The sequence below is a fragment of the Monodon monoceros genome, unplaced genomic scaffold, assembly GCF_005190385.1.
Source record: "Monodon monoceros isolate NGI ecotype Baffin Bay Population unplaced genomic scaffold, NGI_Narwhal_1 Super_Scaffold_20, whole genome shotgun sequence".
NCBI lineage: Eukaryota > Metazoa > Chordata > Mammalia > Artiodactyla > Monodontidae > Monodon > Monodon monoceros.
Window position 1 is genome coordinate 51,720,217 of NW_021703777.1, and position 21,555 is coordinate 51,741,771.

Here is a 21,555-nt window from a genome sequence, read left to right on the forward strand (position 1 = left end):
GGTATATTAATCAGAGTGAGGCCTCCCGGAGGTTCTAATCTCAGCACCAAGACCCGGCTCTATCCAACTGCCTGCAAACTCCAGTGTTGGAATGCCTCAGGCCAAACAACCAGTAAGACAGGAATACAACCCCACCCATCAAAAAAAAAAAAAAAACAAGACAAAAAAATGTGTTACAGATGAAGGAGCACGGTAAAAACCTACAATACCAAATAAATGAAGACAAAATAGGCAACCTACCTGAAAAAGAATTCAGAGTAATGATAGTAAAGATGATCCAAAATCTAGGAAACAGAATGGTGAAAATACAAGAAACATTTAACAAGGGTCTAGAAAAACTAAAGAGCAAACAAACAGTGATGAACAACACAATAAATGAAATTAAAAATAGTCTAGAAGGAATCAATAGCAGAATAACTGAGGCAGAAGAACGGATAAGTGAGCTGGAAGGTAAAATGGTGGAAATAACTGCCAGGGAGCAAAATAAAGAAAAATGAGTGAAAAGAATTGAGGACAGTCTCAGAGACCTCTGGGACAACATTAAACACACCAACATTTGAATTATAGGGGTCCCAGAAGAAGAAGAGAAAAAGAAAGTGTCTGAGAAAATATTTGAAGACTATAGTTGAAAACTTCCCTAACATGAAAAAGGAAATAGTCAAGTCCAGGAAGCTCAGAGAGTCCCATACAGGATAAACCCAAAGAGAAACACACCGAGACACATATTAATCAAACTATCAAAAATTAGGTACAAAGAAAAAATATTAAAAGCAGCAAGGGAAAAGCAACAAATAACCTAGAAGGGAATCCCCATAAGGATAACAGCTGATCTTTCAGCAGAAACTCTGCAAGCCAGAAGGGAGTGGCAGGACATATTTAAAGTGATGAAGGAGAAAAACCTACAACCAAGATTATTCTACCCAGCAAGGATCTCATTCAGTTTCGACAGAAAAATTAAAACCTTTATAGAGAAGCAAAAGGTAAGAGAATACAGCAAACCAAACCAGCTTTACAACGAATGCTAAAGGAAAGTCTCTAGGCAGGAAACACAAGAAAAGGAAAAGACCTACAATAACAAACACAGAACAATTAAGAAAATGGCAGTAGGAACATATATATTGATAACTACCTTAAATGTAAATGGATTAAATGCTCCAACCAAAAGATATAGACTGGCTGAATGGATACAGAAACAATATGCTGACTACAAGGGACCCACTTCAGACCTAGGAGCACATACAGACTGAAAGTGAGGGGATGGAAAAAGATATTCCATGCAAATGGAAATCAAAAGAAAGCTGGAGTAGCAATTCTCATATCCACAAAATAGACATGAAAACAAGACTATTACAAGAGACAAAGAAGGACACTGCATAATGATCAAGGGATCAATCCAAGAAGATATAAGAATTGTAAATATTTATGCGCCCAACATAGGAGCACCTCAATACATAAGCCAAATGCTAACAGCTGTAAAAGGGGAAATCAACAGTAACACAATCATAGTAGGGGATATTTACACCCCACTTTCACCAATGGACGGATCATCCAAAATGAAAATAAATAAGGAAACACAAGCTTTAAATGATACATTAAAGAAGATAGACCTAAAATTTTTAGGAAATTCCATCCAAAAACAGCAGAATACACTTCTCAAGTGCTCATGGAACATTCTCCAGGATAGACCATATCTTGGGTCACAAATCAAGCCTTGGTAAATTTAAGAATATTGAAATTGTATCAGATATCTTTTTGGACCACAATGGCATGAGACTAGATATCAATTACAGGGAAAAAAAACTAAAAAATACGAACACTTGGGGAGACTAAACAGTATGCTACTAAATAACCAAGTGACAACGACCCAAAACCTATGGGATGGAACAAAAGCAGTTCTAAGAGGGAAGTTTATGGCAATACAATCCTACCTCAAGAAACAAGAAAAATCTCAAACAGCCTAACCTTACACCTAAAGCAATTAGAGGAAGAAGAAGAAAAAAACCCAAAGTTAGCAGAAGGAAAGAAATCACAAAGATCAGATCCAAAAAGAAATGAAAAAGAAATGAAAACATAGCAAAGATCAATAAAACAAAGAGCTGGTTATTTGAGAAGTTAAAGAAAATTGATAAACTGTTAGCCAGATTCATCAAGAAAAAAAGGGAGAAGACTCAAATCAATAGAATTAGACATGAAAAGAAGTATCAACTGACACTGAAGAAATACAAAGGATCATGAGAGATTACTACAAGCCATTATATGCCAATAAAATGGACAACCTGGAAAAACGAAAAATTCTTACAAAAGTAACAACCTTCCGTGACTGAACCAGGAAGAAATAGAAAATATAAACAATCTAATCACAAGCCCTGAAAATGAAACTGATTAAAAATTTTCCAACAAACAAAAGTTCAGGACCAGATGGCTTCACAGGTGAATTCTATCAAACATTTAGAGAAGAGCTAATACCTATCCTTCTCAAACTCTTCCAAAATATAGCACAGGGAGGAACACTCCCAAACTCATTCTTCGAGGCTACCATCACTCTGATACCAAAACCAGACAAAGATGTCACAAAAGAAGAAAACTATAGGCCATTATCACTGATGAACATAGGTGCAAAAATCCTCAAAAAATACTAGCAAACAGAATCCAGCAGAACATTAAAAGGATCATACACGATGATCAAGTGGGGTTTATCCCAGGAATGCAAGGATTCTTCAGTATATGCAAATCAATCAATGTGATAAACCATATTAACAAATTGAAGGAGAAAAACCATATGATCATCTCAATAGATGGAGAGGGCTTCCCTGGTGGCGCAGTGGTTGAGAGTCCGCCTGCCGATGCAGGGGACACAGGTTCGTGCCCCGGTCCAGGAGGATCCCACATGCCCTGGAGCGGCTGGGCCCATGAGCCATGGCCACTGAGCCTGTGCGTCCGGAGCCTGTTGCTCCACAACGGGAGAGGCCACAACAGTGAGAAGCCTGCGTATCGCAAAAAAAAAAAAAAAGAAAAAAAAGATGGAGAAAAAGCTTTCGACAAAGTTCAACATGCATTTATGATAAAAACTCTCCAGAAAGTAGGCATAGAGGGAACCTACCTCAACATAATAAAGGCCATGTAGGACAAACCCACAGCCAACATTGTTCTCAATGGTGAAACACTGGAACCATTTCCACTAAGATCAGGAACAAGAAAAGGTTGCCCACTCGCACCACTGTTATTCAACTTAGTTTTGGAAGTTTTAGCCACAGCAATCAGAGGAGAAAAAGAAATAACAGGAATCCAAATCGGAAAAGAAGTAAAACTGTCACTGTTTGCATATGACATGATAGTATACATAGAGAATCCTAAAGATGCTACCAGAAAACTACTAGAGCTAATCAATGAATTTGGTAAAGTAGCAGGATATGAAATTAATGCACAGAAATCTCTTGCATTCCTATATGCTAATGATGAAAAATCTGAAAGAGCAATTAAGGAAACACTCCCATTTACCATTGCAACAAAAAGAATAAAATATCAGGAATAAACCTACCTAAGGAGACAAAAGACCTGTATGCAGATAATTATAAGACACTGATGAAAGAAACTAAAAATGATACAAACAGATGGAGAGATATACCATGTTCTTGGATTGGAAGAATCAACATTGTGAAAATGACTCTACTTCCCAAAGCAATCTACAGATTCAGTGCAATCCCTATCAAACTACCACTGGCATTTTTCATAGAACTAGAACAAAAAATTTCACAATTTGTATGGAAACACAAAAGGCCCCAAATAGCCAAAGCAATCTTGAGAAATGAAAACGGAGCTGGAGGAATTAGGTTCCCTGACCTCAGACTATACTACAAAGCTACAGTAATCAAGGCAGTATGGTACTGGCCAATAACAGAAATATAGATCAATGGAACAAGATAGAAAGCCTAGAGGTAAATCTATGCACATATGATCACCTTATCTTTGATAAAGGAGGCAAGAATATACAGTGGAGAAAAGACAGCCTCTTCAATAAGTGGTGCTGGGAATACTGGACAGCTACATGTAGAAGAATGAAATTAGAACAATTCCTAACATCATACACAAAAATAAGTTCAACTAACATCATACACAAAAATAAGTTCAAAATGGATTAAAGACCTAAATATAAGGCCAGACACTATAAAATTCTTAGAGGAAAACATACGCAGAACACTCTATGATGTAAGTCACAGCAAGATCCTTTTTGACCCCACCTCTTTGAGAAATGGAAATAAAAACAAAAATAAACAAATGGGACCTAATGGAACTTAAAAGCTTTTGCACAGGAAAGGAAAACATAAACAAGACGAAAAGACAACTCTCAGAATAGGAGAAAATATTTGCAAATAAAGCAACTGACAAAGGATTAATCTCCAAAATATACAAGCAGCTCATGCAGCTCAATATCAAAAAAACAACCCTATCCCAAAATGGGCAGAAGACCTAAATAGATATTTCTCCAAAGAAGATATACAGATTGCCAACAAACACATGAAAGGATGCTCAACATCACTAATCATTAGAGAAATGCAAATCATAAGTACAATGAGCTATCACCTCACACCGGTGAGAATGGCCATCATCAAAAAAATCTACAGACATTAAATGTTGGAGAGGGTGTGGAGAAAAGGGAACCCTCTTGCACTGTTGGTGGGAATGTAAATTGGTACAGCCACTATGGAGAACAGTATGGAGGTTCCTTAAAAAACTAAAAATAGAACTACCATATGACGCAGCAAACCCACTACTGGGCGTATACCCTGAGAAAACCATAGTTCAAGAAGGGTCATGTACCACAATGTTCATTGCAGCTCTATTTACACTATCCAGGACATGGAAGCACCCTAAGTGTCCCTCAACAGATGAATGGATAAAGAAGATGTGGCACATATATACAGTGGAATATTACTCAGCCATAAAAGGAAACGAAATTGAGTTATTTGTAGTGAGGTAGATAGACCTAGAGTCTGTCATACTGAGTGAACTCTAATGTGTGACTGTAAGTCTAGTGCATCATTAACCTAAGGACCTCACCATTTGGAAGTTACAGTTTTCTCCATCAGCTTCCCTTATCCTTTTTGGTCTGATTCTTTTCCTCAAACTGTGGAAACGTCTTTTTTCAAGTTGCTTTTGTTGCAGAGTTAAGCAAATGGCTGTTAGCAGCTGTGGTAAAAAAAATCCACAGAATACCCCAACTGTTCATCTGCTTCTCAGAAAAATGTACTTTGTGTATTTTTTTGTAAAACAAAGCTTTTTCCAGTGTCAGTGGTGGAAATGTCACAGAAATTGATCATTGGTAGTTCAGAATTTATAGTTTCACCAGAGAGAAAAAAAGAAAGACAAGCCAGCAAAGGTATTACCTCTGGAAAAGATTTGGTAAATATTGAAGATTCTACATCTCAACACAAGTTGGTGTCCCATTCCCTAATTCTATCTCTAGGTTCATCCATAGACCATGGGCCCTTGTCAGCCAATTCATTGCCTTCTTAACTATTAAAGTAACGTTTCTTTCTTACATAAGGGGTGAGAGAAGTTGGTTGATAATTTCTTTTATGCTGTTTCCAACCACTGCCCAAGTTAATGATTTCCCAGGATTATGAATAATTCAGAATGTTATTCCAGCTTCTTTTTTAAAAAATGGTTTATATGGAAATGAATTGGTTTTCAAATTGAATTAAATCAGAATTTTGGGGCATTTTCTTCAATTGATTCAGAATGAGATTTATGGTTGTGGTTAAATATAGGATGGTTATTATTTAAGACAGTTCCTGGTTATGTAGATGGAATATCAAATACACCTTACAAAACTGACTTGCATTAGTTACAATCTATGACTACCCAGTTGGACTGGTTTTGGTATATTCACCTTTTATAGAGAAGAGGCACTGTGGAAGACTGTCATTGATATAGCACAACTTTGGAGACAGAGAGCAGTAAGTTTAAGAAAAGTTAGGTTATCAGCCCTTAAATTTTTACCTTTTTCAAATTTTCACCCTAAACTCTTATTTCTGATTTGTATTATGGTATAGTTTTTGCCATATAGGTGTCTCTGAGTGAATTGTTGCTATGTTATTTTCATTCAAAGCATATTTTGTGAATGTCCGATCAGTAATTTTTTGTGTATAACATATTTGAGATGATTGTTATGTCTTGAAACAAGTGTGATTGAGAAAGCTGTGAAGGTGCCTTGTGATTTTAAAGATTTTAAGTCTTGATTTTACTTCTATGCACATTATCATGTAGACTTGCCTGCATTCAGGAGATTATATTGAATAACTTCCTAAGGCCTCTTTTAGCCTAATGAGTGAATGAATTATACAGGGCTTAGAATTTGAAAAAGACAGTAAACTATCATGTACACAATAAATATCTTGACACACACACACACACACACACACACACACACACACAAAGCATAGTACTAAGCTGGTGATATGCTGGAATGCCAGACAGAAACAGAAGATCTAGAGGCATATACCCTCAACCAGGCCACAGTATATTCTAATATGTAAAGCTCCTATGAGGCTGTGTTCATAATACAAAATAATAAGACAGGAAAAAGCAGTTCAGCATGATCAAGAGTCAGTGGATATAACAAACAATAGAATTAAACCTCCAAGAATTTCAGACAATAGAATTATTGGATAGGGACTATAAAATATAGATGTTCAAACAGACTAAATCTTACAAGAAGGGATTAAATATACAACAGGAAAATAAGACACTATTGAAAGCAATCAGGCAGATATAACCAAATAGAACTTTTAGAAATGAAAAATATAGTCCTAAAAATTAAAACAATGAATATATTAAATAGTGGATAGATACAACTGGAATAAGAATTAATAAATCGAAAGATAGAGCTGAGGAGATTAGTGAAACCACAGGGACTTCCCTGGTGGTGCAGTGGATAAGAATCCACCTTCCAGTGCAGGGGACAGGGGTTTGAGCCCTCGTCCGGGAAGATCCCACATGCTGCAGAGCATCTAAGCCCGTGCACCACAATTACCGAGCCTGTGCTCTAGAGCCCATGTGCCACAACTGCTGAGCCCGTGTGCTGCAATTACTGAAGCCCCCACGCCTAGAGCCCGTGCTCTGCAAGAAGTGAAGCCACCACAATGAGAAGCCTGCATACAGCAACAAAGAACAACCTCTGCTTGCCACAGCTAGAGAAAGCCCACGCACAGCAACGAAGACCCAACGCAGCCAAAATAAATAAATAAATAGAATTAAATCTAAAAATAAAAACTACAGCTCACAGTAATAAGAGAATATACTAAAGAGAAATTAAAAGAAATGAGAGCTTGAATAAAAAGGTCTAATTCGTGAGATTGGACTTCTAGAAAAAGTCATATTCAAATTATGGTTGAGAATTTTCTAGCATTGATGAAACACAAATTAGACTCAGTATGTACTGGGTCTAATAGGATTTGATTTTACCCTAATTGCAAGCCAGTAAGTTAGCCTGTTACAGTTTCATGGATGCTGGCAGAAAACATGAGATTCCTGGATCAGAGACTAAGGACTTTATTACTTAGAGCATGGTAAATGTGTGAGCATGATATTTGCCTTGTTTCCTCCTGCATTCCTCCAAATCCCACCTGTGCAGTGCAGAGGGCTCAGTGGATGCCTGCACATGTAGTGCGTTCCTTTAGAGGAAAGGAACATTGAGCTTGGGGAACTTGCTGTTTTATAGCAAGCAGTGAACAAGCTTGCTCTTTGTCCCAGAGGGAGACATCACCTCACTTCTCAAGTCTGCACAAGGCAAATACAAACCTGAGAAACAGCCCACGTAAAGAATGGTCAGAGCCTTGCATTCGTGGTATACCCAGTGAGAGATATATAAACAGTAAGAGATCGATGGAGGATTACCGCTCTGTAGGAATCACACCCTGTTCTAAGCTAGATAAAACTAAATCCATACCTGGTTATTTGTAGTGAAACTAAGTTATCCATTTCATGGAAACCAGCAGTAAGGAAAGCTCTGGACTGAGCGTGTCAACCTGCTTTTGCCACTTGATAGATAAATGACCCTAAGAAAATATTTGACCTTTATGAGTTTAAGTTAGCTATGATAAAGTCTAATTATAAAACCTTCTCTACTTATCTCACAGGGTGATGATAAAAAACTAAAGTAAGCATTGAAAATTATAATTTGCTATCTTAAATAACAGAACTTGGTGGCACTGTCATAAATAAAAGTTGTAATATTGTGAATCTGTTGAATCTCTGCAGTAAAAGTAAAAGAAAGCTCAGCCAACTAATGTATCTCTTTGAAAATGTAATTGTTTTAAGCTAGCATTTAATTAATATTTTGATGACTAAGCATTTCCATGGCAGTAACAGGTAAAATAAAATCTCCAAGGGGCTTCCCTAGTGGTGCAGTGGTTGAGAGTCCGCCTGCCAATGCAGGGGACACAGGTTCGTGCCCCGGTCCGGGAGGATCCCACATACCGCGGAGCGGCTGGGCCCGTGAGCCATGGCCGCTGAGCCTGCACGTCCAGAGCCTGTGCTCCGCAATGGGAGAGGCCACAACAGTGAGAGGCCCACGTACCGGAAAAAAAACCCCAAAAAAAAACCTCCAACCATTTGGGTTGTGTAAATGCCACATAGGATATTAAGGTTTGCTTCTAATTGTGATGATAATTGAAATTAGTGTGGGCAGGTTTTGTCCTGTATATACTATGACATTTTATGTAAGGGACTTGAGTATCTGCAGATTTTGGTATCCACAGGGAGTTCTAGAACCAATCCCCTGCAGATACCTAGAGATGGCTGTATATGTTACTTTTACTTTTGCTACTCTGTACCTCTGAAGGTATTGACCTTAAAATGGAGTACAATATGATAGTATTTTTTACCAAGAAAACAAGGTATTTTTAGCATAGTGCAAACTGAAATGCTTCTGATTTAGAAGTTGTACATTACCAAAATAATTGTTTATTTTTTAATCTTTAATTCTTGTATTCTTCTCAACAGTGTGTAGTATTGACTGAGATCAAACTATCATTTCAGAAGAAGATCAATGACTTTTGCCGTTCTCAGTGCCCTCCAATAAAGGTAATAGTATCACTTAATAATGACACATAGTTTACCAAAGGAAAAGCACTTTCAGTATTAGAATTTATAGCTTTTCAGTGAGTTATATAAGAAACTTTTTACATGAGGACAATCAATAATACTTTTTAATTTTGGTTTTCGAAGTGTGGTCCAAGGACACTGAGGGTCCCTGAGACCCTTTCATAGGGTCTGCAAAGTCAAACTATTATAATATTACTGAAATGTTATTTGCTTTTTTCACTCTGATTCTCTTATGGGGTGCAATAGAGTTTACAAAGTCTACTTGATATGTGGTGATATTATTGCTCTGACAGCTAATTGAAAGTGTGTGTGTGTTCTTGTCTTTTAAGTGTTTCTTGGTTTTACTTTCTAACACAGTAAATATCAGTAGGTATAACCCACATAAATAAAATCTAATTGGGTCATCAGTAATTTTTAAGAATGTGAAGGGATCGTGAAACCAAAAAGAAAGAGAACTGTTGAATTGTAACAGTAGAGTAGAGGTGGCTAGACCAGTTAGGGGCTAATGCAGTAAGTAGTCCAAGTGAGAGATACTTGTGCCTTGATGGGAATAGAGAGTGTGAGAAGTCATTGAATTCGAGGTATCTTTTGTAAAAACAGACTAATGGGATTGAGAATGGATGAATAAGAGTTGTGAAGGAAAGAATGATAAAGAATGACTCCTAGATTTTTGTTCAGAGTAATTAGGTATTGTTAAGTAGTGATGACATTGAGAAGAATGGAAAGAGGTCTAGATGAGAAGAATGGAAAGAGGTCTACATCCCCTACAACTGCATACATATTACTAACTCCACCTCCTTCGTGGGGTCCTTTGTTCCTTTGGCAAAAGGAAAATGCTATTTGTTCCTTTGAGATAGGCACTAAACTATCATCATACTGTATAAAATAGATGTGCTGAAAATCTTTGGATTGTGGTACTTACATAGCATATTTATACTCTGTAGAACATTTGTGTTGTTTTACAAATTAAATTAAGTAGATGAATAAGACAGAGTAGTCAGTAAACTTAGAACAGAACACAAAAGTTTTACAAAATAGGGCTTCCCTGGTGGCGCGGAGGTTGGGAGTCCACCTGCCGATGCAGGGGACACGGGTTCGTGCCGCAGTCCGGGAGGATCCCGCGTGCCGCAGAGCGGCTGGGCCCATGAGTCATGGCCGCTGGGCCTGCGCATCCGGAGCCTGTGCTCCGCAACGGGAGAGGCCACAGCAGTGAGAGGCCTGCGTACCGCAAAAAAAAAAAAAAAAAAAAAAGTTTTACAAATAATTACACAAGGTTGTAAAGTAAAATCTTTATGTGATTGATGCATATATTCATACTTTAAAGTTGTTTTGCAAAGAAAGAAATTGTCCTTGAGTTTGCAGCTTTTAAACTTAAAAAAAAAGCTTATAAGTTTCTTCTCAGTTTTATGTCTCATAAAAAATGCTGTAGGTACCTATTTTGATAGTAAAGGCAGTGCATGATCAAGTAGGAGGTAGTCTTCTGTTAGCTATTTCACTACCTCATATAATAGGTGGTATAAATTATTTTAATGGGCTACGTTCTTATGCCCAAATATGATTGGCTTTAGTTCTTGTTAGAAAAATATCACCTTATACAGGATCATATGTGTTACAGATTAAGACTTTTTCTTTATTATCAGTATGTCTAAAACTAACTGAGCACAAAAATAATTTCTTTACATTTTCTTAGACTGGAGAATGTTATAAAAATCACTTTCAATAAAACATTTATGATTGTGTTTAAGAATCTGATTCTTACCTTTCATAATTTCGATGTGCACTGTTAGTACCTCAGCCCCTTTCCTGTTGACGCCACTCTGAGTTTTTAGCTGTTTTATTTTCCTTCAACTCTACCGCTTTTGGTGAATGGACACTCCATTCTTCTTTTCTAAAATGAAAGGTAAGAATTCACTGCTAGACTGTCAAACCAAGTTATCTTTCTTATATTCTGTGCTTGATTTTTAGGGCAAGGCACGAATTTTTGTTATTTAAAAATTATAGAATGTACAATGATGGTGTGCTGATGTTGCTTCTAATTTTGTTAACACTAGATATCCAGTCCGAAATATCAAAATCCTTGATTCCAAAACCAATTTACAAACAAATTATCATATTTGTGGTCACTTTATACCTCAAATAATATGCTTAATTATAAATAAAATTGTCACCAAAAGGCCTAAGATAGTTGAGGGGTTTTTTTTCTTTATATAAATGTATAAGCTTGAACTTGTTTCTTCATTTCACAGTTCATCAGTGCAGATATACATGGAATTTGGTCACGGTTGTTTTGTGATTTCGGTGACGAATTTGAAGTTTTAGATACAACAGGAGAGGAACCAAAAGAGATTTTCATTTCAAATATAACGCAAGTATGATTATATACATATATTATTGTATATGTATATGATTGATTTTTTTAAGTTGATGTGAAAACTATTTTTTAAAAGGTGATATTAGCAAAATATTGTAATATGCAGTATTTTTTATTTGTTTAAAATTGAAGTTAGAATATTAAGAGAGAGTATTCTGGATTCCATCTAACATTTTTTAACAATTGATGAACATTTGCTTATGTCATTAATTTTAATTTTGTTCTCTGTCATGTTCCTGTGGGACATGAATTGTGAGTCAGTGTTTACTGAACTGTTGATTTGTCAGATCATAGATGTACTAAGTATGTAATAAGTCACTTGGCCCAACACTCTGACTCCAGGAAGATGAACACTTAAGTCATCATAAACAAAAGCTTTTCTAATTTGTTATATTTCTAAAACATTATTTGGAGGATGAGAAAAGTTTAAGAGTTAATTAACCTTCAAATCAAAAACTCTGAATTTTCTAACCATGTTCTCTTAATATCATGCAAGCTTAATTTTTTATTCCCTGAAAGAATTGGAGAAATTATTATGATCCATTTTTACTACTTTTTCTGTAGTTTAGCCTAAATCATTAACTTTATTTGCACTCTTAATGATCAATTTACATTAAAGCTCAAAAGAAACCAAACATAAGGAAATGATAATAAACTTTGACTGAATAGTATTTGTGATTTTATCTTTATGCTTTCTTTTTAAAGCCAGTGTAATGTTGCCTTTCTCACCCCTTTTTAAGAAAAAATTCATTGAAAAATCATTTTGTGTATCTCTTTGCTTACAGAATGGTTATTGTTCAGCCTTTTACCTTCTCTAGTTATTGTTAGTTTGTCCCTAAGAATATTATAGAGTTAGAATAAGCTCCAAGGGATCTTGTATTGCACTGATATTGTCTTTTTTTGACTAGTGCAGGAAATATGGAGGTTATCCATAAAAAATTAGAAAAATATCATGAATGTTCCCATTTAACTTATCTGTAAATTATTTCTCCTTAAAGTCCTTATGAATTCTGTTCTTGCTGAGATATTAGTAAACCCACATTACATTAATTTTATCTACATGTTTGTGATCATAATTGTATTTCTCAAACTCTTAAACAGCAAGAGAATTTTTAGAATCTACATACTTATGAAAGAGAGAATTATAATTCTATTAGTTTTTATGTAAATTAAATTATTATCACATTATTCAAGCAATGTGATGGATTATATGCAGTTAGGAAATTTCCTGGTGTCTGACCTATCTCATCCACCTTTTAGGTGAGTTAAGCCAATTCCTTCCTGTTTTTATCTTGATAAGCAGGGATACATAATATTTCTTTGCTTTAAAGTGTTGGATAAGCTTTAAACTACCACTTTCCTGGCTTTAAATTTCCATCCTCTGTTCTTACATTTCTTTGATCTTCAAAGTTAGACTCATCTTTTATGTACAGAGTCTGTCATGAATGACTTTGAAACTTACCATTCAGTCACTTTGAATGTTTTTATAAATCGCAAGAATCTTTGCATCTGTGAAATATTTGAACTCCCTTGTGGAATCTGTTTCCCCCAAACATAGAAATTATATTTTAAACATTCATAATAAAATAAGTTTGAAAATCACATAATAAAATGATAAGTCACTATTTTGTTACAATTCTTTAAAGCATTGCTTTTAATATGGAAGGAGAAGAATGGCTTGGAATTTTGGTTATTTTGAGAATTTTATGATAATATGTTCCTTTTTGTGTGAGATTTGGAATTTGTACAAAAAAGGAATACATGGACTTGTTTTTTAGTATATTACTCTTATTTCTAGGCTAATCCTGGCATTGTCACTTGCCTTGAAAATCGTCCTCACAAACTTGAAACAGGACAATTCCTAACATTTCGAGAAATTAATGGAATGACAGGCTTAAATGGATCTACACAACAAATAACTGGTAAGTTTATGTGTTTTATTAATTCATTTATACTTATCCATTATTCAGCATGTTTACAGTTCAGACACTATACTCAGTGTCAAGAACACACCATCAGCTCAGACAGACATGATCCAATTCTTGGCCTCAAGACATTTAATCCAGGTGAGGGGATACTGACATTCAGCAGTGATGGTATAAAGAGAGAAAAGGCATTCTGGGAACTCTAACCTTAGCAAGGAAACCTACTCACTTTTGGTACAGCAGCAGTGGGGACAGGGTATCTTGATTAAAATTGATTGCATTGGCTTACGAAGATGATGAAAAGAATATTCTGTGCAGAGACAAACAGTAAGAAGCAAGATAGAATTCAAAGAACTTAAAGATATAATATAGCAGGGGTGACAGTGGGAGTTGAGATAGCAAGAGTCTTAAGACATTTAAGAGAAAACTTTATGGTAGGTGAGCGAAGATTCTGGCACCTTATTTACACATTAGGGAGTGCAAGAAGAGGAGCAGGTTTTGGAGAGAGATAATGAGTACAGTCTAGGCTTGTTGGGTGAGGTGACAGTGAAGTATTCAAGTGAAGATATATGTTTTTGTTCAGTGGCTTGGATAAAGGGATGAATGGATGTTACTGCAGGCAGGTTTGTGGATTTATTGGCAAGAAGCTGTAGGAATGTTTTGTCAGTGGACTGAGATGAAATCATGACCCAAAGGAGAGGTAAGGTGGTAAGGCCAGAGATTTGAGGAGAATAAACATTTTAAAAAATCGAAAAATCATCAGGCTTCATTTAGGATCCATTTGAAGTTGAAAATAATGAATTTATAGCAGTGTTAGTCTGTGTAGTTTGTGATTTTCCTCCAGCCATGTTTAAAAGAGCTAAAGACATTGCTAGATGTCTTGTAACTCAGAGACAGCATGTTTACACCTGTTCAGTTGAGAGTGATTCAGTTTTATCTTTAGGGCATCTAAAAGTATAATTATGTGATTAGTGTATAGACTAGTAAATGGATTACTTTTATTTTTCTTTTCATGACTACGAGATGGATCCTTAGGAGAGAAAAAAAAAAAATCAGTCCCTGTTACGAGCTCTTTATACCAAAACAACTTTGGATCTATATTTAAGAATCTTTGGGGAGTTCCCTGGTGGCACAATGGTTGAGACTCTGCTGCCAGTGCAGGGGGCCAGGGTTTGATCCCTGGTCAGGGAACTAGATCCCACATGCGTGCCGCAACTAAAAGTTTGCATGCCACAACTAGGCAGTCCACGAGTCACAACTAAGGAGCCCACCTGCTGCAACTAAGACCCGGCGCAACCAAATAAATAAATATTAAAAAAAAAAAATCTTTGGTAACAAAACTGTTGGATTGTTTCCCAGACTGTATCTAAATATGTAAAATATAGATTGAGATCACTGATATTAAAGAATTTTTATCTGTTTTTGCATAAATTGACTCAACTATTTAGGACTATCCTTTGTTGTGTTGGGGGCCATGCAATGGTGGATTGCGGTGCTGGATCTGCATCTTGAGGCTATATGTATATATTAACAGGAGAAGCCACTGGATATCAAGGAATGAAAATAAAACCCACATTTTGTACCAAAAATTCTTTGGGCAGAGAGAGAATATTTGAATAGAGTAGCAGTTTATGAAACTTTTTTTTTCTTAACATTTATTAGTTGGTACTTACTGCTCTAAAGTAATTTTCTGTTATTTGAAAAACATTTTTAAATAGCTAAAACAATATATGCTTATTCTAGATATATATATATTTATGTTTAGGTAGAGTTAAAAATGAGTACTAGTTCAGACCTCCCCTCTACTCCAGAAGTAACAGCAGCTAAGTTTGATGTTTACTCTGCTGACCTTTTCTGTCTACTTAATATATAAACCTTGTTTATTTAATTTAATTTTGTGAATAAGCAAATCGTTCAAAAACAATAGAAGGGGGACTTCCCTGGTGGTACAGTGGTTAAGGATCCACCTGCCAATGCAGGGGACATGGGTTCGATCCCTTATCCGGGAGGATACCACATGCCACGGAGCAACTAAGCCCATGCACCACAGCTGCTGAGCCTGCACTCTAGAGCCCGCGAGCCACAACTACTGAGCCCGCATGCCACAACTAGTGAAGCCTGCACACCTGGAGCCCGTGCTCCGCAACAAGGCAAGCCACCACAATGAGAATCCCATGCACCGCAATGAAGAGTAGACCCACTCACCGCAACTAGAGAAAGCCCATGCACAATGAAGACCCAGTGCAGCCAAAAATAAATAATTAATTTTAAAAAAAATAGAAGGCAAGTGTTTATAGTGAAAACTTTATTGCCCACCTATGGCTCCCACTCATTCTTACCTGTCCACTATTCTTAGTTTATTGTGTGCCCTTCCAGGTTTCCTTATGCATTTTTACATGCAAGGTAACATATTATGACTAGAGCTACCCTTTGCCTTTTCATTAAATTAAACATCTAGATGGTCTTTTCACATCAGTAATTGTAGAATAGTCTCCTGTATGATTGAAAGTGGTATAGTATAATTTTGATTTGCATTTTACATTTTATGAATGAGATTAAGTATCTTTTCTTAAGTTTTAGAGCTATTTCTTTTTCCTTTAATGTGAATCATCTGTCCTTTGCCCACTTTCTCACTGAGTTGTTATTTTTCCCCAGAACTCCTAATATATAGGGCATGTTTGCTGAGTTTTTTTTTTTTAATATGAGTCGCAAAAATTTTTTTCTAGTTTGGCATTTGACTTTGCTTGTGATGGCTCTATGTGTATATGATGTCAAAGCTTTCAATTTTTTCTTTTGAGTCATAATTAGGAAAACCTTCCTTACTGCAAAGTTTTAAAGCAATTTTTCTCCTATGCTCTTATCTAATAATTTTTTGTCATCGTTTTTGATATTTAAAACTTTTATCCATTTGGAATACTTTCCCAGATGGCTTTTTTTCCAAAAGATTTATTGAGTATCTTTTCTTTGCTCGTTTGAGGTACCACCTTAATTGTGTCTCTTGTGGGTCTGTTACTGAATAATCTATTCTGTTTGTCTGCCTGTCTATTCATGAACCAGTATCATACTATTTTAATTATTATGAATTATATATAAAGTATCAGTATATTAATTATTGAGTCTTTATAAAGTATTTTAATATCTAATAATAAGCACCTCTCATTCCTTTTTTTTCCTTCCAAGTTTTCTTGGCCATTTTTGCTTAAGTCCTTATATTTGTATGGGAAAAATAATCTGTCTAGCTCTCCACACTTCCACCCACCACCAAATAAAATGATTTATACTGAGATCTTAATTTTGTAAACTATGAAAAATTAACATCTTTATGGTGATAAACCTTCAAATTTAAATACTTATATCAGTATGTAATGGTTTTCTTTTTTCCTCCTTTTAGTGGTATCACCATTTTCTTTTAGCATTGGTGATACTAGAGAACTGGAACCTTATTTACATGGAGGGATAGCTGTTCAAGTTAAGACTCCTAAAACATTCTGCTTTGTAAGTATTTTTTTTTCTGATTAAAAAAATGTTTCTTTACAGAAGAATGGCAGGGAGAAAAAAAGCAATAAAAGTAATTCAGAGGCTGAACAGATTTTGTTTTTTAATTTGTACCCACTTTCAGGAAAATGGAATCAATCTATGGAAATAAACTGATAGCAGCAAAAAAATTTACAGCTACAATACCCATCCATATAGTTCACAAAGGAACTACTCCTTTGTGAATCATCAAAGAGTTGATTATACTTCTTATAATTACTTCCTAAGACAAAAGATATAACTAATATGTATTTGAAAGATTTAATAAGCATTGATTCAGTATATGTTCTGTTTTATTACTCAGTCATTTACATTTTTGAAGTAAAAGGAATATTTCTTTTATTTATCATATTTGTTAATCCAGGTTTTTAAATTTTTAATGTTTTGGATTTCAAGCAATAGTGTAGGGGCTTCCCTGGAGGCGCAGTGGTTGAGAGTCCGCCTGCCGATGCAGGGGACGCGGGTTCGTGCCCCGGTCCGGGAAGATCCCACATGCCGTGGAGCGGCTGGGCCCCTGAGCCATGGCCACTGAGCCTGTGCGTCCGGAGCCTGTGCTCCACAACGGGAGAGGCCACAACAGTGAGAGGCCTGCGTACCGCAAAAGAAAAAAGAAATAGTGTAATATGTTAGAAATGTTAAATAATTTCCATAAACTGGCATTGAAAGGAAAGGTAAGTATCCGTACAGAGAGAATGTAGAGGCTACTTGTATCAAGGAACCAGCGAGCCTCTTGCTGCTTAAATCCTTAGGCCACTTCTCAGCATAAGCTGTCTAATAAGTCTCTGTTTTTTCTTGCAAGTTCTCAAGGTTTTAACTTGACTGCCTTTTCTTTTCCAGAACAATTATTAACTAAAGTCCTCTACAAGGTTTTGTTCAAGCCAAAGTTAGAGCTAAACAGATTAAAATGCTACAGCTAGTCAAATCTGCTGTAGGAAGATTTGTGCATTACTTCCTCTTGCCATTTACTCCAATTTTTAATTATGCCTCAAGTAAATTTCAGATTGGGTTTGTTTTTTTCGGGGGGCAGAGGTGGTGGTGGAGTGTTGGTTGGGTTTTTTTGGGCTTGGTGTGTCCTTTGCTCCACACAGAAAATTTTAACTGGGTATTTATTCAAGTTATGTCAGGCATAACGAGTCCTGATAACTTGGTATCAAAAAAATATGGTAGCTCTTTGACTAAGATTATAGATTTTTTCGAGTATACAAATGTTTGTACCAATTCTTCCCAAATTTACTATTTGGAACAGGTTATCTAGTTGCATATAACATTAAAAAAATAAAGTGTGATAATACGAAAAGTGGTAACCAGTGAATGGTAGCTATTTTACATTTCAGTTAAAACATATTAGCCCAACCTTATTTATTTCAGACCTTTGGGAGGGAGCCATTGCTTTTAGTGCTCTGTGTAGTTTGTCAAGTAGTCATGTGCTTGCTCCGAAGTAATAGTGGATTTTTTTCTGTTGTTTGTTTTGTTTTTTTCTGTTAGGAACCATTAGAGAAGCAGATAAAACATCCAAAGTGCCTTATTGCGGATTTTAGCAAACCTGAGGTAAATAAATGCTTTGCAGGTTTGAGAAAGGCGGGTGGGGATTGTTAAGGGATTATGAAGATTTCTGTCAGACTGTCGGATTTTTAAAAAATAAAAGTTGTATTCATGTATCTAGAGCTGATGCCGAAGGATTAAAAATAGGAATTTATATAATGGAAATGTTAAAATAATAGGAAAAAGGTTTACTTTTATAATGATATACCAGGTTTGATAGTGTAAAGGTGGTTTCATTAATTTATGCAAAGGTGATCATATTAAAAGATTTTCTGAACCATGTAGAGTTTTATATAATACATAGTTCTTCCATAAAAACTTTGGAAGCATTTATTCTGTTTTTTTTAAATCACTAGATCAGTTTTGTAGCAGTGAATGTATTTGTGATAAGTAAAGAATTATATTCGATATTAACAGTTTCCAAATTTGTAAATGTTAATAAAGAAAAAGAATTCGGTGCTCTTGTACAGACATTTTGTTTCCTTTGTTCAGTTGGTAATACTTTGTTTCATATGGATAACCTAATAAAAACTAGTCATAGAGCCTGGGATTAAAACTTAGATCTTGGGCTTCCTTGGTGGCACAGTGGTTGAGAGTCCACCTGCCGATGCAGGGGATGCGGGTTTGTGCTCCAGTCCGGGAAGATCCCACATGCCGCGGAGCGGCTGGGCCCATGAGCCATGGCCGCTGAGCCTGCGTGTCCGGAGCCTGTGCTCCGCAACGGGAGAGGGAAAAAAACCTTAGATCTTTGTTTAAATATATCTTTATGACCTTGAAGTCAAGTCTCAGCTTCCTTATCTGTTATATAAAGATAATAGTAATAAGCTAATACATTTATTATAATGATTAAATTAAATAATGTCTTAAAAGCATTAGCACAGTGCCTGACACATATTACACACTCAATAAATATTGACCAATTTTTAATGTTCTAAATAGGCACCTTTAGAGATTCACTCAGCCATGCTTGCCTTGGACCAGTTTCAGGAGAACTATAGTCGCAAGCCAAATACTGGGTAATGTTCTTTGTTTGAAATAACTTTTTTTTTTATTGTAATACCACTAGATACACCGAACTGTATAAACACTTCTGACCTGGTCTTTTTTCTGGTAAGAGTGGAGAGATCAATTTATAAAAATGGAGTTATACTAAATAAGAATTTTCCTATTTTGAAGTCTTCAAAAGCTATACCTTTTTAAAATAAAAAATCTGAGAATTATTAAATTATGAATCCACTATAGAATTTTTTACCTCCTGGTATTGTTGCAAAAAGTTTTTGCCATGTGTATTTAAAACTAAACATTATATACTGTTCTTAGGTGAGCATGATTTTGATGTAATTTTGAAGTAATGTATTTATAAACCAGTTACCTTAAAGTCAGTAAGCACTTTGTAATCCACAGGTTTTCAACATATTTCTTAAATTTCAGTTTTGAATATGACCTGTTTATAGCAATTGAGAACATTGAAATTGCGGTGTTTTATTTTGAATCCTAGATGCCAACAAGATTCAGAAGAGCTGTTGAAACTAGCAACATCTATAAGTGAAACCTTGGAAGAGCAGGTGAATATTCAAAGTTATGGCCATCAAAAATTATGTAACATATAAATCTTCTATATATTACTGTTCTCTTATCCTGCAAATTCCAGTTTTGCTACTTATTGACTCTGTGACAGTAAGCAAGTTACTTGACATTATTCTACTTCAGTTTTGCAAATCTTTGCCTGGTTTTTAATTAGGTTGTTTTCTTCTTATTAATTGAGAGCATTCTTTATATAATCTGGAAATTAGTCCTTTATCAGACACACATTTTACAGATATTTTCTTCCAGACTGTGGGTTGTCTTTTCATTTTACTATCAATACAGTGTCTTTTGAGGAGCACAGGTTTTTAATTTTGCTGAAGTTCAGTTTATCAGTTTTTCTTTTTTATGGTTTGTGCCCTTTTTTAACTCAAAATCATAAAGCTTTTCCCCTGTATTTTCTTCTAGAAGGTTTATTGTTTTGTGAGTTTATTTTTCTATACCATACAAAGTATAGTTCGTGTACATGACTATACATTTTGAACTCACTGTGTACAGTTTTGTACTTTTTTTTTTGCTGTACGCGGGCCTCTCACCACTGTGGCCTCTCCCGTTGCGGAGCACAGGCTCCGGACGCGCAGGCTCAGCGGCCATGGCTCATGGGCCCAGCCGCCCCGCGGCATGTGGCATCCTCCCGCACCGGGGCATGAACCCGTGTCCTCTGCATCAGCAGGCGGACTCTCAACCACTGCGCCACCAGGGAAGCCCTGTACTTTTATTAATTTGTTTTTTTCTATCTTGCCAGGCATAGATCAAGGTTAATTTTTTTGTGTATGAATATCCAGTAATTCTAGCCCATTTATTGAAAAGACAGTTTTTTCTTTATTCAGTTTTTTTGGCATCTTTGTCAGAAATTTATTGACCACATATGTGTAGGGCTCTTTCTGAACCCAATATTATCTTCCATTGGTTGTTTCTAGCCTTTTGCTAGTACCATCCTATTTTGATTACTGTAGCTTTATAGTAAGACTTGAAATCAGGTTTAGTCGCTGGTGCATTTCTCAGAAGGAGCTTAGAATTAACCGTATTCCCTGAGTTCTTAACACATTTCAAATTTTTCTGTAACCTTTATTCTTGAAAGGAGCCTGGCTGAAAGTAAAATTCAAGGCTGTTAACTTCCTTGATATCTTGCTTTGTATCTTGTAGTTGAGAAATACGATGTCAGCTTACTTTTCTTACTTTTTATAAATAATCTGGTCTTTTTGCCTTGGGGCCCTGTATATTTTTTTCATCTGTGAAATCTAATAGTTTTACCAAGTTATAACTCAAGATTGATCATTCAGTCAATTTTTCCAGGTATACCATGAGCCCATTTTGATTGATACTTTCTTTTATTTATTTATTTTTCCCCTTTGGGGAAGGTGGAATGGATCATTTGGGTTCTTAGTTATTAAATTTCTGATTCAAGGTGGGGTTTTCCACATCTCCAAGTGTTTGTTGATATATAATTCGCTCAGTCAAATTTACTCTGCCTTATAATTAGTTTGGGGGAGA

At 35.8% G+C, this 21,555-nt stretch overlaps 1 protein-coding gene across 1 annotated transcript in view; it reads left to right on the plus strand.

Moving 5' to 3' along the window:
- Positions 1-21,555, plus strand: part of UBA6 (ubiquitin like modifier activating enzyme 6) — an 80,354-nt gene that overhangs the window by 26,251 nt on the left and 32,548 nt on the right. The window contains exons 7-13 of the mRNA XM_029235092.1: positions 9,004-9,084; positions 11,352-11,474; positions 13,275-13,398; positions 16,793-16,896; positions 18,421-18,483; positions 19,417-19,493; positions 19,976-20,042. Coding sequence (XP_029090925.1) covers positions 9,004-9,084; positions 11,352-11,474; positions 13,275-13,398; positions 16,793-16,896; positions 18,421-18,483; positions 19,417-19,493; positions 19,976-20,042 — 639 coding nt within the window. The remainder of the gene's footprint in view (positions 1-9,003; positions 9,085-11,351; positions 11,475-13,274; positions 13,399-16,792; positions 16,897-18,420; positions 18,484-19,416; positions 19,494-19,975; positions 20,043-21,555) is intronic.